This window comes from Blastocystis sp. subtype 4 (genome assembly GCF_000743755.1).
Source record: "Blastocystis sp. subtype 4 strain WR1 chromosome Unknown seqid_0007, whole genome shotgun sequence".
Classification (NCBI taxonomy): domain Eukaryota; class Bigyra; order Opalinata; family Blastocystidae; genus Blastocystis; species Blastocystis sp. subtype 4.
Genome location: NW_014569540.1, coordinates 1 through 15,411, shown reverse-complemented (window position 1 = coordinate 15,411; position 15,411 = coordinate 1). Strand labels below are relative to the sequence as shown.

Sequence of the window (15,411 nt, the reverse complement as noted above, 5' to 3'; positions counted from 1 at the left end):
GGTGTTTACTTTCTTACATCATCTGTAGATGTTGAGTGCGACGGAATGTCTAGCTCAACTGCCGGACGATGTAGAAAGTATTGATTTGTCAAGTATAATACCTTCAACTATTGATCAATAGACCGTGGATTGTCAGATGATGATTTGTCTGCTATTGCGCAACTTATGGGTCGATTCATTTCGATTCGTCGTATAGATATTTCTGATAATAATGTAACTGTAAATTGTTCGGCTGATACGTAGTTTACGTATTCTGGATTACATATCTTTCTGAATGCAATTAAGGGGAAAGATATGATTTGTGAACTTGTTTTATCGTATATGTGAGGTGCTTTGATTATTGATAGTCACAATTGGTTATTTGAAAACAGTCCTACACTGATTCAAAGTCTTATGTTAGATCATAAACTTCAGTGCCTTCGAATGTGTAATATTCAGTGAAGATTATGAGTGATTGTGATAGTAGACTAAATGAAAAGAGTATTTTACGGCTTTGTGGCTTGAAAGTATCACAGATTGAAGAGCTTTATCTGGATGACAATAGTATTGGCAATCAAGGTTTGCAGTTTCTTTTGACTTCCTTACTCCACAATAAATTGCTTCGTCGTTTGCATCTTCGGAATAATGATATCAGTGATCCTGGTGTATCGTATTTATGTGACTATTTAGGTGATATTTTCAATTTTTCTTAATTGTAGACAATAATTCTGTTGTTGAATATGTCGATATTCGCGATAATAACATCTACAAGCATTCATCAATCCGTATGTTACAAGCAATGAATTCGGATTATTCTTCGCCACGTGTTGAATTTATCCTTCCAGAGTAATTATATACTGTTTTATGAAGGGTAGATTGCGTTCGGAAACTCATTCTTCTTCAATTGCTCCACTCCTTGCAAACAAACCGTTTAAGGATACGTGCATTGTACTTCAAATGCTGTATCACATTTTACATATTCAAGGGATGTATGTCTTGTTCTTCTCTTCTTACCTAGAAACGCTCCTTTAAGTATCCCGCGGGAATTAGTATTTAATACATCTTTGCCAAGTCATCGTCGAATCATTCGTAAGCTAATGGAGCAGCCAAGTACCCTATCTCGACGCATTCAATTGCTAAGCAGCTATCTTATTGAGAATTCAGCTAAGGAGATTGAAAAGGACCCAGTATTGAATCTGATCCTTGATCATATTCCTCTTATTAACCTCTATCTGCTATCAACACCAGTATGAGTAGAATAAGAATGAAACCTAGATTCTCAAAGCCACTGTCACTTCTATTGAATCTCTTCCGCAGCTCAATATGATTCCACAAACTCCTCCTGAACAATCAATGAAACCATCACCTCCTTCACGTGAAGTCTCACCAGAACCAGATCCTGTTGAATTCACTTACACATTAGAAGGTGATATTGCTTCTACAATAGGTCCAATAACTCGAGCAGGGATCGTGAAGATTCAATTAGTGAAACTGTTGGAATGCATTGTGAATCAAATCGATCTTCATTCTATTCACACCTTGATCATGTATGGAGTTCATTCCTCTCTTCTCAAACTCTTCTCTCTTCATCCACTCAATAGTATTCTCCATGAAGCTGTAACAGAGTATTTCGAGACAGCTTTAGCATGTAATCAACCCTCTCTGAATCTGGATATGATTGGAAATTGTGGTTTGGCTCATTTCGTTATCACTCATCTTCGACGCCCTAAGTTAGATCATGCAGATTTGTATCGAGGGTATTTGGCGCGCCTAGCTCTTGCAATTCAAGATGTATATAGAATGAATGGAAGTCTCTTTTTCTCCTTGTATGAATGCGATGATGAAGAGTGTCGTAATTCAGAAATTCAGCATCCAATCACAAGAAAGAACTGGGAAGAATTTGTTCAGAATGTGCTTACTGTAAACATGGATAAATGGCTAATAGTACGATAATACAAGTGTTTGGGTAAACAAAATCAAACCCCATAACGAATCCACCAAATACACACATCTACTTAATCTTCTTTCCTATGAATCTCTTCACACCACAAACGAGCATTCTGGAACATCTTTAACCAAGGTGACTCCATGAAATCCCATTCTTCAGGCCAATAAGGCCACGCCCATCGTGTCAGTAATCTCTCTCTACACTTCAGTCTTTGTTCTCATCATTACGGATGTGGCATCAGACTAAGATGGTGTCCATTTAGTGAACACAAAGCAGCAATACCGTCCTCTGATCCATTTGGATTGTAAGGATAGTCAGTAGCCAGATTTCCGTCATTATCAACATAACGCATAGCCACACAACCTTGTTCTTCTGCTTGTCGCTTAATATCCTGATCAGGCCAATAACATTGTCCCTCACCATGAGCAATCCACACACCCAGAGTCGATCCTTCCATACCTCGTAAAAGCACTGAATTCGATTTCTCAATACGAACATTCACAAAACGACATTCAAGTTTTCCTGCCTTATTCTGAATGAAACGAGGTTGCTTAGATCGATCGGGAATGGAGAATGGGACATAATTGATTTGACTCATCAACTGACAACCATTACACACTCCTAGTGAGAAACGATCCTCTTGTTCAATGAACCATTGGAACTGTTTACGGATAATGTCATTATAGAGAATACAAGCTGCCCAACCACGAGCACTATCAAGAACATCCTTTGAATCATTCATCATGTCTCAAACCTACACCAAAAGAGAAACCTCCACAGAATATCAATCCACAGAAAGGAGTTACGTCAATTCTTCGTTGAATCAAATCACTTATTGTAAGTACCCATGGTTCCAGACCTGCCTTATAGAAGGCAGCCACCATCTCTCGATCACAATTCGTTCCCTACACTTATCACTCTATTCACTGCCATACTTCTTCTCTCAACACAGCTACACGATACTTTGATGAACAGTTTAATAGAGAAGACTTGGTAGGCATTGGTGTGTATGTAACATTCCAATGTGGAGATCCAGCAATACGTCTGGCCTCATAATCCTACACATCAGTTTCAAATCCTATTCTCACCTTCTTCACATATGACTGGTTATACGTCAGTTTCTCTAGTTCATAACTTGTCTGCTCCCAAGCTTCACGAAGAGTCAACAACTCTTCGTCTAAGAGAATCTTATCTGCCTGCCGAATCTTCAATTCACTTTCTCATTCAATACGTACAGTAACATGACGCTCAGGCTGTGACCATCCCAAAATAATCGCGGGAATATGGTTGTCAGAAAGAGTTCGCATCAGTGGTTGACACAAGACTTCATCGACTTCTAATACCATTCCCAATCCTTCATTAAAGAGATAAGCAACACTATCCACTTCCGCGGGAATTGTCAACTCTAATCCACAATTACCAGCAAATGCCATTTCGAGGACTGTCGTTAAGAGACCTCCATCTGAACGATCGTGACCAGCAAGCACATGTCCTTGCTTAATGAGAGAATGCACGGTCCGCACAGCTCGCTGAAGGAGATCAAGATCAACTTCAGGAGCCTGATCACCCAGCTGATCGAATACCTGAGCTAAAGCACTTCCGCCGAGACTAAGTGCACCTCCATTCAGATCGATGAAGAGAAGCCTGCTATGCTGAGCACTATGCTTCAAATCTGGAGTCACAATATCGTTCACATCTTCACAGTTTGCGAAAGCAGTAACAGCAAGAGTCATAGGAGCCTAGATCTCATATCTATGCTTACACCTACTTTCACAGTCTGATCCTGCATTCTTACAGCCATACTCACAGAGTCTTTTACATTCACAACCTCCAGACCCAGAGTCATGACCGTATTGCGTACTTCTTCACAACACTCATACATCCGAGCTGTTTCTCCAGGCAACTTACCAGCACAGTTGAAGCTCAATAGAAGATGAATATCACTGTACTGAGTCACATTTCCAAATACCAGATTCGTTAAGGCTTCACCCACTGACAAACGCACCATACTACGCAGTGACAGGAACGATTTCAGTGGCTGTTCTCCTAAGGCAAAGGCCAGACCACTTGTGCGGGCTCGATAGTCTTTGGCAATCACAGCCACATCTGCTACAGGAAGAAACAAAGGTCCACAACACTAGATATAAGAAGAGAATCACCTGATACAGGTTGACTAGCAATCAGACCAGAAATACTACGATCAAACTTCTCTACAAAGAATCGTTTGCTTCCAACCGAGAGCAGATGAAGAGTACGGAGCAGAAGGTCACGAAGAGAGCTATCAGGAAGAGTGAGAGGTACAGTGGTAAGTTGTTGAGTCTGATCATTATAGATATGCTGAGGAATAGCATCATAAGTCACATCCACAGGCAGATCCACCACACGTTCAGAGTTGTAGAACACTTCAATACGACCCGTATCTAGATATCAGAGATGGAATTGAAGCAAACCTGTAACGTGACCGATAACCATGAAATTGATGCGTTCTCGATCACAGATCTGCTGTAATAACTCCACATTCTCCTTCTTCACCAATACACATACATTCTCCTGATACTCAGCTCCCCAAATCTCTCTTGCTGACAATGAATCATCTCCAAGAACAATCTTATCTAAATCCACACATATACCTCGTTCTATATATTATGAATGACTCTATTGTCTACTGAAATTCGCACGACATGACGTAATCAACTTCATGATATGACTATTACCTCCTGCTCCCTGGTTAAAGATGTTAATAATAGGGTTCTTTTGACCCATCGACAAACAAGTGGATACAACACGACACAGCTTATTACCCATTTCAGCATCTCCACGTTGTACACCTTCAAAATCAATGTTTGCTTCTGCAACAGGCTCATCATCTTCTTGAATATCGGAATTTGTTCTTGAATGGTGTTGGGAGAAAGCAGAAGAGGTTGTAGAATGATGAGACTTCTTACGCTGTGTCTCCTGCTGCTTTGATGATAATGCACCTCCTTTAAGACCCATACGGAACGCAGGACCTCCAATCTAATAATCAGATGATCCCATAATAATCACCTTAGCAATAACAATATCTTCTTCCAGCAGATCATCATTGTGAATGGTATCATAGCAACAACCAAACCCATTACTCATCACTACAGGCTTGATATACTCGCTACGAACTCCATTCGGGAGAATCTGTCCAAAGGAACGTGTAGTACCGGCAATGATAGGTTCGCCATACTTGTTGGCATAGTCAGCAGCACCTGCTGAGGCATCCAGTAGAACAGTAAGTGGAGCTGAATACAGTTCTACAGTCAATTATATTAGAATCACTCACTTGGATATTCGGTTTTCTCTTCCCAAGGCTGTTCATATCCAGGGATATTCAGATTTCCTACTAGGAAACCAGCAGCCCCTCCCATAATACTTGCACCATTTCCAGTAGAGACAACCTCTCGAATCTGACCTCCAACTCCCGTTCTACATATCATACTCCATACACATATCTACTCAGCTCCAGGGAAAGGAGTAACTCCCGAAGGGAAGTTGTGTGTAGTAACAGTGGCCACCGGATTCTTGTTCTGGAACGATGATACGATCGGAGAGGGCTGACCAGGCTGTGCAGGATTCAACGCCTCTGAAAGTGTACCACAAATGGCTGATCCATCTTGACCAAAGGAAATGATTGTGGAAGGGAATTCAGTGGTTGGTTTACAGCTGCGTAGGATATCTGCCATTGTTTCAGACTTCTCTTCACCATCAACAGTAATCTTGCCATTCAGCAAGAAATGACGACAATGCTCATTATTACTCTGAATGAAATCCATGATCTCGACATCAGTTGGATTACGATGAAGCTTATTCTTGAAGATGTCAGCAATTAACGAAACTTCATTAGGAGAAAGTGCAAGGGACCAGGAGCGGTTGATCTACATTCAAAGAAAGCCAAAAGAATACTCGCTCAACAGCGATATCTCCTTCTTCGAGAATAGGAACGATTTGAACCTCTTCGGGGAAGTTATTTGCGGCAAAGGATTCTAAAGGAACTGGATAAATGGTCTCCGTCATTTCATCATGTAAGACACTCTCAACAGCTTTTCGATTAACAGATTTCGCTGTAGAAATCAAATAGCGTTTGCTCATCTCGATTCTGCGTACGTTCTTGATGTTACTTGAACGGAAAATTGACAGCTATAATAAAACGAAAGAACTGGACATACAGCATTGGTACACCAAGCAGTCACAATACTCACTCTTGGTCCAACCTCAACAAGAAGGTCTGTCGAATTCACCTTCTTTAGAAAAGACGACATTCCAAACCCAGTTTGATTATAACTCTCACTGAGCATGAATTTCATAATCTAAATATAAGAACAATTGATTATCCTAATTCATTCCTACCTCTTCTTCTTCTTTGGTAAACTCACAAATGACATCGAGATTGTAGCAAAGCTCCGTATCTACTGCATAAATTGAGGGGTCTACCTTCGTTTGCAGTTTACGGAGAATATTCTCCTCGGTCGCTTTTGTCAACCCAGGATGGCGGTAATAATGTGTTAGCTTTGAACTATGCATTAGAAAACTCATATGCTATTGCCTCATGAAACGATTACTGGAATACACACCTTTTTTACGTAAACGTGGAATCTTACCACTATTCTTGATACCTCTTTTTTCCGAATTTGGGGATCCCCATCCGAACCCCACTTTGGTGTTTCTCAAACAAATGTATCAGTTACGCTGCATTGTAGGATATTGCTGTTGTTAATTATTGATAGATTCAGAACTATCACTGGGGTAAGAAAGGCCATGATAGTGTTGTTGCCGAGTTGAAGGTTTCTTTCAATTCTTCTGTTATTAATAAATAGAAAGATGAAGATTCATCCTTTGAGATTAAGGAAGATGAACATTATGCTGAATATTGGTTGTTTTTCGTGTTGATTCTTATTGTAGGTTTGGAACCCACCCTAGTGGTCCATCTGAGATCTTTGTTGATGGGAATTATCAACCATTGAAATCCTTTCTTGAGATACGGTTATGTTTTTTCCTTGATTTGTAGGCTCATCCTGAAACACTAGGAAAAAGTCAGGGATGCCAGTCATTGGAATTGCCTTTCCTTTCCAAGGTTCTTTCGGTGGAAACGGCTCTATCGATTCAAGCTCATCCTGATAAGAAGCTTGCAGAGGTTCTTCACCAAACAAAGCCCGCTTTGTATAAGGATGCAAATCACAAGCCTGAGATGGCTTATGCTCTGGATGACTTCACTGCAATGTGTGGATTCCGTTCAGCAGAAGAAATTGCCTCCAATCTTCATGAGTGCATTTATCTTCGTACTCTAATTGGAGAGACAGGTATTGAATCAGTATCTATTCTATCTAGTGTGCTCAGAATTTGAACAAGCTGTCAAGTCTAATTCCAACGTGAAAGAAGCACTTCGAAATGTCTTTGCTGCCTTCTTGGAGGCAGACCCTTCGGAGGTTGTTGTAATGGTTCTTCATTTCTTTCATAGAATAGAAACAAGTTAATGGAATGAAAGAATATCTGGCTACAAAGACGGAGAAATCTTTTATCGAGGAATGGGTAGCTAAGTTGATAACTCAGGTGATTTTCTTCTTATCCTTTTATGAATAGTATCCAGCAGACTCTGGTGTCTTTGCTCCTTTCCTCCTGAATCTGCTCCTCTTAAAACGTGGTGAAGCAATCTATCTAGGTGCCGATATTCCTCATGCTTATCTTTCTGGTATGAATAATCATCTGTCTTTTCCTTAGGAAATATTGTTGAGACAATGGCCTGTAGTAACAATGTGGTGCGTGCCGGTTTGACTCCGAAGGCGATTGATAAGGAAACCTTGATTGATATGTTGACTTATGAGTTTACTTAGGATGTTGAGTTAATCTTTAGATGTGGACCTGTTCGTGTATTGCACCCTATCAGTGTTGATGATCACTATGCAACGATACAGACCGATGCCAAGGAATTCATGATTGAAGTGATCACATTAAAGAAGGGAGAGTCATATTCCATTCCTTGTATTTCTATTCCACGTATTCTCATCGGTTATTCCGGATGTGGTAAAGTTGGAGATATGAACGTCAAGTGACATTGGATGTGAGAAGTGACAAATAGGCGAGGATCTATTTTATTCCAAGTTGCTGACAACCAAAGTACCATTGTTGCAGATGAGGATATGGTGGTTTATGCAACACATGAACGAATCTATGCTTGTATGTTGAACAAACACAGAACCAATACTTCTTCCATAGAATTGCACCAGCGATAAGTCCAAAAACAATGATACCAACAACAACAAGCCAATATGACCAAGGCCTAGATTCTCTCATTACAGTGCCCTTCCTAAGAGTCACAGTTTTCTGTTCACCTTGAATCATAGCAAGAGATTCTCCACATCCATATCCATCTTTGTCCACATTAAACTGAATCGAACACCTTACCTGAGGATCCTCTATCTTATAAGAGAATCCATTTTCTGGATTCTTTTCCCAGGAATATATGAAACCATCTCTGTACATTTTGACAAAAATGCATTCACCATTTTCAAACCGCCCTTCTGCCATAATTGCATTACTAGGACCAACAGTTACAGCATTTCCATCCTCAATTCCATCTCGGTACTCCATCATTCCCAGATATTGGCCAGCTGACGAAATAAAGATCTGAGGACCATGCAGCTTTCCATAATTTGTATCTCCAATTGTTGTTCCTGAAGACTTTACCTTGACAGACTCAATTAGTTCTGAGAGTTGCACTTGAATACAGAACTCATGATCTGACGGTTTGGTAGTTACTTCAATCAACTTTTCAGTCGACATATCAAACAAAGTATATCAGTTATTGTGAACTCAGTTTACTTTAAAGAAAGGTTCAATGGTTTTCTGGTCGATTGGATTTGGAGCTAGGACGATCTATGTTGCTAGATCGAAGCCAATGAAGTATAATGGGTACTCGTATCTGAGTTATGAGAATGTGGAGACTGTGAATGAGAAAAGTGTCTTGTATGATATGTTTTGTAATGGCTATATAGGAATTCGTGTTTTTATAAGAAAGACGAGTTGGTTTTGGGCCATTCAGTCAGAAAGGCTGTAGTAGATCTTCTCTTAAATTATCTTTTAGCCCTACAGGAAACAAGGATCGCATCACTTCTTCCCTTTTGATAGCCTGCTCTCCTATTCTCTGTTTGCACTTCCTGATGACCCGAAGACAAAGAATAAAGAATACAATACAGAATCCTTTTATTCACTTCTCCTCTGGATCCTTCGTTACATCAAACAGAATCACGAGATCAAATCAGATGACTCTGTTATTCTTGTGGTACAATGTAGCCAGTTGATTTTCATAGTAGATTCCTAATTATTTTGATGATTCACGACGTTCTCTTCTTTTGAAAGCTGCAGAGAGTGTTGGTTTGCCGAAGCCTCGTTTGTGCTTAGAATCATTTGCCATATCCTTCTCTAATCAGCACTTTGGACAGATGACACGAAATGATGCCACTCAATGTGTTGCATACATCGATATGGGAGCTACCCACTCAGTAATCCACACTGTAGTCTGTGGAAATCTAACGAATGAGAACGGTTCTTTGGAGAGACAGTTCATTACGGTCGATTCTTCGTCTACTGATGCAGTATGTGGATGCAAGGTTGATGAAGTCATACACCAAATCATCAGGGAGAAGCTCACAGAGTTGGCTAAGGATGAGGCTATCAAAGAGGAACTCGATGATTGTTCTGTGACTCTTGAGGACCTCATTTCCAACACTTGCTTATTCGACAATCGAAAAGAAATCGAGTCGATGAAGTCTGTCTTTTCGAATTCAGCTGTTGATGAAACTTGCTGTGAAATCAACTGGATGGATTTCACTGGTCAAAGTTCGAACTGAAAGGATGATTCATTGATAGTTGAGGTGAAGGAATCAGAAGTAAGACAGGCCCTGACGCCTTTGGTTGAAAAGCTGCAAGAGTTCTTAGAAGAGTGGAAGAAGTGTATAATAGCGAAACTGAAGTCGATCACTGGAGTGAAAATCCCTTCCCAAATAACTCGAGTTGAGATTGCAGGAGGCTGTTCTCGTCTGTGTATCTTCAAAGATGTACTGGAAAGCTTCGTTAAGCAGAATGTTGATCTTTTCTCTGTAAGAGTTTAAGGGTTTTTTCATTTCTAGTGTAAGAATGCGAGTTACACATTGAATCTGGAGTACGGTGTCGATGGTGCTATTCTAACGGAGATGGCATCAGAAAAGTGTGAAGAGATTGATGAAGGTGCGCATTTTGCAATGAAGATTGTGAATCCCAATAGTCTCTCTGTGTCTGTTGTTGAGAAAGGCTCGCTTGGACCAATCTATAAGACACATCCTCTATTAGAGAAAGGTAAACTCCGAAGACTGAATATTGAACAAGATGCTATGGAGTGTCTTGGTGAATTTAAGGTCATAAAGGGACATCCTGTACTTCTCTTGTTTCTCTGTTATATAGATCATTTTGAATAAATCCACTGATGTTTTCTGTTGTTTTGAGTTTGATAAAGCCGATATTCTCAAAGAAGAAGTTGTATCTATCAAGATCTGTGTGGATCCCAGTGACACCCTTCACTGCTTCATGGGTGAGCAAGAACTCGCCAAACATTCACTCTCTGGATTACCTCAGGAATACTTCAGTCTTGAGAGATCTGTTAATGATGCACTACAGATGCTTCAGGATGGTGTGAAGGATGCAGAGAAGGAGAAGGTTCCACTCCATTCTGTAATGAATAAATTGTCACATCCAGAGGAGGAAACATCCATGCTGGTTCGTGCTCTGTATAACATGATGGAGCAAGATCGTTTCGAGAGCAAGAGACACCAAGTCGGTTCTATGCGCAACGATATCGATGTGTTTACCACCAAGGCTAGGAATGAAGGTGTTAATTTGAGTCGAATCCAGGATAAGTTTGGAGTCATTCGCAGCAGATTCTTTAACGGAAAGACTGAAGAAGCTGTTGTGAATACTACCGTTGAGAATCTAAATGAATTGAAGAAGTAAGTTAGAGGAAGAGTCTGATAGGTAGAACTGTAGAGGATGATGAAAAGTTGACGGTGTTCCTTGATGAAGTAATTGAACGAGTGAAAGCTATTGGAGCTGAATACCCCTTCATCCAGAGTCCACAGAAGATGGAGTACGTTGTTTCCGTTATCCCTTATATCTAGGGCAAAGAAACAGAAATTGGAGTAATAATATGTATTAGTTCGTGTTTGTTAATCATTATAAATGAGTACATGTGACGGGGATAGTGACAGTGACAGTAGCGAAAAAGGAACTCCAGAAATATTGTCACAGAGTGATAGCACTGTGACAATTCCTACATCTGAGGTCGATCGAATTACCTTCGCTCCTTTTCAGACCTATCGTTGTTATGGTGTCGACATTGAATTTCCAGTAAATCGAACTCCATTTCCATCGCAACGCAGTGTGATGACATTAGTACTGAAATCTATTCGAGATTACCTATATAGATCATCAAATCCTTGTCTGAAAACGAAAATGCAATTCTTGAATCTCCAACTGGAACTGGAAAGACACTCGCTTTGTTATGTTCGTCGATTACTTGGCTCAAAATGAAGCAAGAGGAGGAAGCAAGACTAAAGCAAGGAAAAAACGAGTTAGAGAATCAGATTAGTTGCCAAGCTCATATTCTCTAATCCGTAGGTACAATAATCGAAAAGAAGGAAGATAGCGTGACAGGAGAGGAATCTGGTACCAACATTTCATTTTCCGGAAATGATCCTTTGTTGGTAACGTTTGAATTTCTGATATGTAGACAGAATTCTAGTAACGGTACTAGTAGAAACCAGGATATTGACCAACTGAGGGAGAAACTTGAGAAACTAAATGAAACTCTAGATAAACGTGTGCACCACATCTTCTATTGTTCTCGAACGCATGCTCAACTCGATCAAGTTGTTCAAGAATTGAAACGTAGTAACTTCCTCATGGAGCGCCATGGCAGTATCAGTAGTCCATTTGTAACGTCTATGACTCAATAGAACCCGGTCAGGAACGTATGCTTTCAATGGTAGTGTTGGCCTCAAAGAATCGTTATTGTATCAATTCCAAATTTACTAAGAATCCTGATATCAATGTGGAGGAACTGTGTGGAGGAAGCTTAGAAACAGAGAGTTCGACAGAATGTACATCCAGTGTATTGAGTCATGCTATAACATGTCGATTCCGGTCATATGACAAGGTTCGATCAGTAGTGCGTTGCCTAAAGGGCATTATTGACATTGAAGACTTAAAGACTGTTTGCAAGATGAAAGGGGCTTGTCCCTATTTTGTTGCGCGTGAAATGATGAGAAAGAGTGAAATTATCTTTGCTCCATACAACTATGTCATTGATCCATCTATTCGCTCAGCGATGGGAATCAACTTGAAGAATACAGCTGTTCTATTTGATGAAGCTCATAATATTCTAAGTGTGGCACGAGACAGTGCATCTATGACAATCAGTCTTTTCCAATTCCGAATCGAGATTGAAAATTATTCCAGTTTTCTAAATACTCTGAACGATATGACTAAAAAGAATAAATCTGCTCTTCCAGACGAATTGAAAGCTATTAATTGGAGTTCACTAAATTATGTGAAGAGACGTTTAACAAGTATTTTAGAGTGGTTTCTCTCGATCCAAGCGACACTTTCGAGTCACAGCAATGATTCATTCTTCACCTTGGAATACGGATCAGGAATGCTTTTGATGATTCAGCAGGGGTTATTTCAAGATGAAAGTGATATTAATGAGGTTGTTCTTCATTGCAGTGAGATTGATGAATGGGCCTCCAAACTTGTAAACCCTTCAGGATCATCTAAAAAAAACAAATTGCAACGTATTTTATTTGGAATGTATGTTCGAGGTTGTGGCGGGGTGAAAACACTCCAGAATCTATGCCGAATTGTTGGATACATCTTTCGAGCTAATCAGCAAAATGTCGCAGATTTCCGATTGCTGATCGAGAAAAAGATCGTGAAACAACGAAAAAAGCATGGTTATGGAAATATCAAGGAAGAGGAAGAAAAGAATACTTCTCTGTCACTTATCTGTTTGAATGCTGGTATTGTGTTTCGAGATATCAAGAGAAATGTTTCAAGTATAATCTTAGCAAGTGGTAAGTATGAATGAAGTGATAATGAAATCAGGTACTCTCTCTCCTTTGGATAGTTTTGCTGTTGAAATGAATGTTGAATTTAAGAATCGTGTTGAAGGCATTTCGAGTATTGATGTAAAGAAACAAGTCCAAATTGTATTTCTCTCTTATTGATAGTTGTTTGCTACAGTGGTACCAGCTTATCATTGTGTACCTCTTATGGGTTCCTATGAGAATCGAAGTAAAGATGCATATGTTGATGCTATTGGTGAAGCAATTCTTGATTGTATCAAGAACATCCCATCAGGAGTCGTTTGCTTCTTTCCTTCATATTCGTAATCATGATCAAACACCATTATCATTAGAGTGATGGATATGATGATTACGCAGTGGAAGAATACCGGGTTAATGGGACGAATTGGAGCATATAAGAAAGTTTTTCAAGAAAATAGGAATCCAAAACGTTTTGATAAAAACTTCGATAGTTATACCAAATGTCTTGATCAATATGGTTTGTATGAAAAGTGGTCCTAATTTCAGAGGAGAGTAAACGTCGTGGACTCACTTCCAGTTCTCATATTGGAGCCTTATTTTTTGGTGTGAGTCGAGGAAAGATAAGTGAAGGTATTGACTTCAAAGATTACATGGCTCGTGCTGTTATTAGTATCAGTATTCCATTCGCTAGTGCTCAGTCATATTGAAAGTGAACAATGATTCATAGAGCTCATGAAATTGTCCTGATGCGTGAGTACATGGATCAACAACATGCATTAGATCCAAAATGGCAGGATGGGAAAACATGGTATGAGGAACAAGCCTATCGAGCAATGAATCAGAGTTTAGGTCGGTGTATTCGACATAAGAATGATTATGGAGCGATTATCCTTCTTGATAGCAGATTTCGTAATCCTTCCACTAGAGGAAAACTCAGCAAATGGTTTCGAAGTTCGATTACAGTTAGTGAATCTGAAACATTACTTCAAACGAGTTTGAAAGAGTTCTTTGAGAGATGTTCTCGGGATTATGATAACTACTCTTTGTCACAGAATACCCAAGATATCCCAACTCCTCCATCTATCAAACGCGAAGCTGAAGAACTCATAGTCCCTTCCAAGAGTCAAACGATCTTGCGACAAACCCTTCACTGTGTTATCTGTGATCAGATCCTTTGTAATGGTATTTCGTCCGTGAAGAGTCTTCCTTTTCTCTATCTACAGACCCTACTTGTACAGCGAGAAGCAATGCTTCACTTCCATAACCTGCCTAAAAGACTTCCATCCATTCCAGAAATGCCGTCTTTGTTTACTGTATGTGATAATGTGACTGTTACTGAACCAACTCACTATTGTATGGACTCTGAAGGAGTGTTACGACCATGGACAGGAGAAAGTATTGGAGGGGAGTTTAATGACTTCTCGGATCAAACAGAATATCAGACCATCTATTGTCGACAACTCTCCGCTAGTTTGAATTCAGAACGGGGTGTAGGAATTCTTATACCTACTGCTGTTGTTGTGAAGCAGTCTCTTCTGGAGTATATGTAGTTGAGATGGATAAGAGATAGTAGTGAAATGAAGGGAAAGCTTGTTCTACTTGAACCCTGTGATAAATCAATTACTATGACTCAACCATCTTCCCAACCTTTCGTTTCTCCTTTTGATAATCATGGTACTATATCCATATTTCTGTAATTCTATAGATAATGATGTAGATGATCATTCAGAAAGCAATAGTTTGTCTTAGTGTTCTATTGGTTAATGGATTCTTCTTTAAATCAAATTAAACAAGGTGAATACTCTATTCAAATCGCAAATAAACGACTAATCGTCAATGTCCTCAAAATGGATTCCGCTCTTTTCCTTTGGATTGGAACCATCTTTGACACTTCCCTGAGAAATCTATCGGTCTCTATAAACAGTCGTTTTGATACTCCCTCAACATCCGTTCTATTACAAGGTATGTGATGGATTACTACTTCTGAAGAATAGGAATCGATAATAATGATGTTTCTGATCGTTTATCGCGAATCCTTGCAAAACGATTCAACCGAATAGTATATGTTAGTTGCTCTATTCCTCTATCGGATGTGGAAGAGTCATCATTGCGTAGTACTCTGATTACACGGTTAACCGATTTCCTTTCCTATTCTGTTTCTTATTGATATCTATCACTTATTAGAGCGTTTTAAACATCTAGGAAATGTACAATAGTTATTATCAGATTCCCGCGGTGACTATTCCATATTCTTTTTTCTCCAAATCTTGGCAGAGAGGACATATAGAAATGAGTGCTTCTGATACAGACAAACGAATTGAGCAGATGTGTGAGTTCATCAAGCAAGAAGCGATTGAAAAGGCAACTGAGATCAAGATCAAGACTCAG

General features: G+C 39.6%; 5 protein-coding genes across 5 annotated transcripts; 3 read left to right on the top strand and 2 right to left on the bottom strand.

The window, feature by feature from the left end:
- Positions 1–28: 28 nt before the first annotated feature.
- Positions 29–1,932, top strand: JH06_0062 (hypothetical protein; the record flags this gene model as incomplete). The annotated part of the gene is made up of 9 exons (XM_014674487.1): positions 29–92; positions 122–213; positions 244–317; positions 348–437; positions 467–669; positions 699–825; positions 855–968; positions 998–1,226; positions 1,255–1,932. The coding sequence occupies 9 exons, from the start codon at positions 29–31 to the stop codon at positions 1,930–1,932; spliced, it is 1,671 nt and encodes a 556-aa protein (XP_014529973.1).
- Positions 1,933–1,994: 62 nt separating this feature from the next.
- Positions 1,995–6,475, bottom strand: JH06_0061 (phosphoribosylformylglycinamidine synthase; the record flags this gene model as incomplete). Its single annotated transcript, XM_014674486.1, has 16 exons — positions 1,995–2,124; positions 2,155–2,654; positions 2,686–2,832; positions 2,863–2,985; positions 3,016–3,132; positions 3,163–3,666; positions 3,696–4,064; positions 4,094–4,347; positions 4,378–4,563; positions 4,594–4,942; positions 4,973–5,208; positions 5,238–5,380; positions 5,411–5,829; positions 5,858–6,091; positions 6,112–6,261; positions 6,302–6,475. 16 exons carry the CDS (start codon positions 6,473–6,475, stop codon positions 1,995–1,997), a joined length of 4,035 nt encoding a protein of 1,344 aa, XP_014529972.1.
- A 151-nt stretch (positions 6,476–6,626) lies between these two features.
- On the top strand, positions 6,627–8,181 carry JH06_0060 (phosphomannose isomerase; the record flags this gene model as incomplete). The annotated part of the gene is given in 11 exon segments (XM_014674485.1): positions 6,627–6,647; positions 6,679–6,735; positions 6,769–6,836; positions 6,854–6,890; positions 6,960–7,251; positions 7,280–7,383; positions 7,415–7,501; positions 7,532–7,640; positions 7,670–7,772; positions 7,803–7,997; positions 8,028–8,181. The coding sequence occupies 11 exon segments, from the start codon at positions 6,627–6,629 to the stop codon at positions 8,179–8,181; spliced, it is 1,227 nt and encodes a 408-aa protein (XP_014529971.1).
- Positions 8,182–8,286: 105 nt separating this feature from the next.
- JH06_0059 (hypothetical protein) lies at positions 8,287–8,731 on the bottom strand (the record flags this gene model as incomplete). Its single annotated transcript, XM_014674484.1, has 2 exons — positions 8,287–8,319; positions 8,354–8,731. The coding sequence occupies 2 exons, from the start codon at positions 8,729–8,731 to the stop codon at positions 8,287–8,289; spliced, it is 411 nt and encodes a 136-aa protein (XP_014529970.1).
- A 55-nt stretch (positions 8,732–8,786) lies between these two features.
- JH06_0058 (hypothetical protein) lies at positions 8,787–14,573 on the top strand (the record flags this gene model as incomplete). The annotated part of the gene is made up of 19 exons (XM_014674483.1): positions 8,787–8,914; positions 8,944–9,001; positions 9,033–9,230; positions 9,262–9,787; positions 9,818–10,047; positions 10,078–10,359; positions 10,388–10,929; positions 10,959–11,070; positions 11,098–11,162; positions 11,197–11,371; positions 11,404–11,566; positions 11,597–11,678; positions 11,709–11,902; positions 11,935–13,050; positions 13,082–13,176; positions 13,207–13,364; positions 13,395–13,540; positions 13,570–13,720; positions 13,751–14,573. The coding sequence occupies 19 exons, from the start codon at positions 8,787–8,789 to the stop codon at positions 14,571–14,573; spliced, it is 5,244 nt and encodes a 1,747-aa protein (XP_014529969.1).
- Positions 14,574–15,411: the final 838 nt, after the last annotated feature.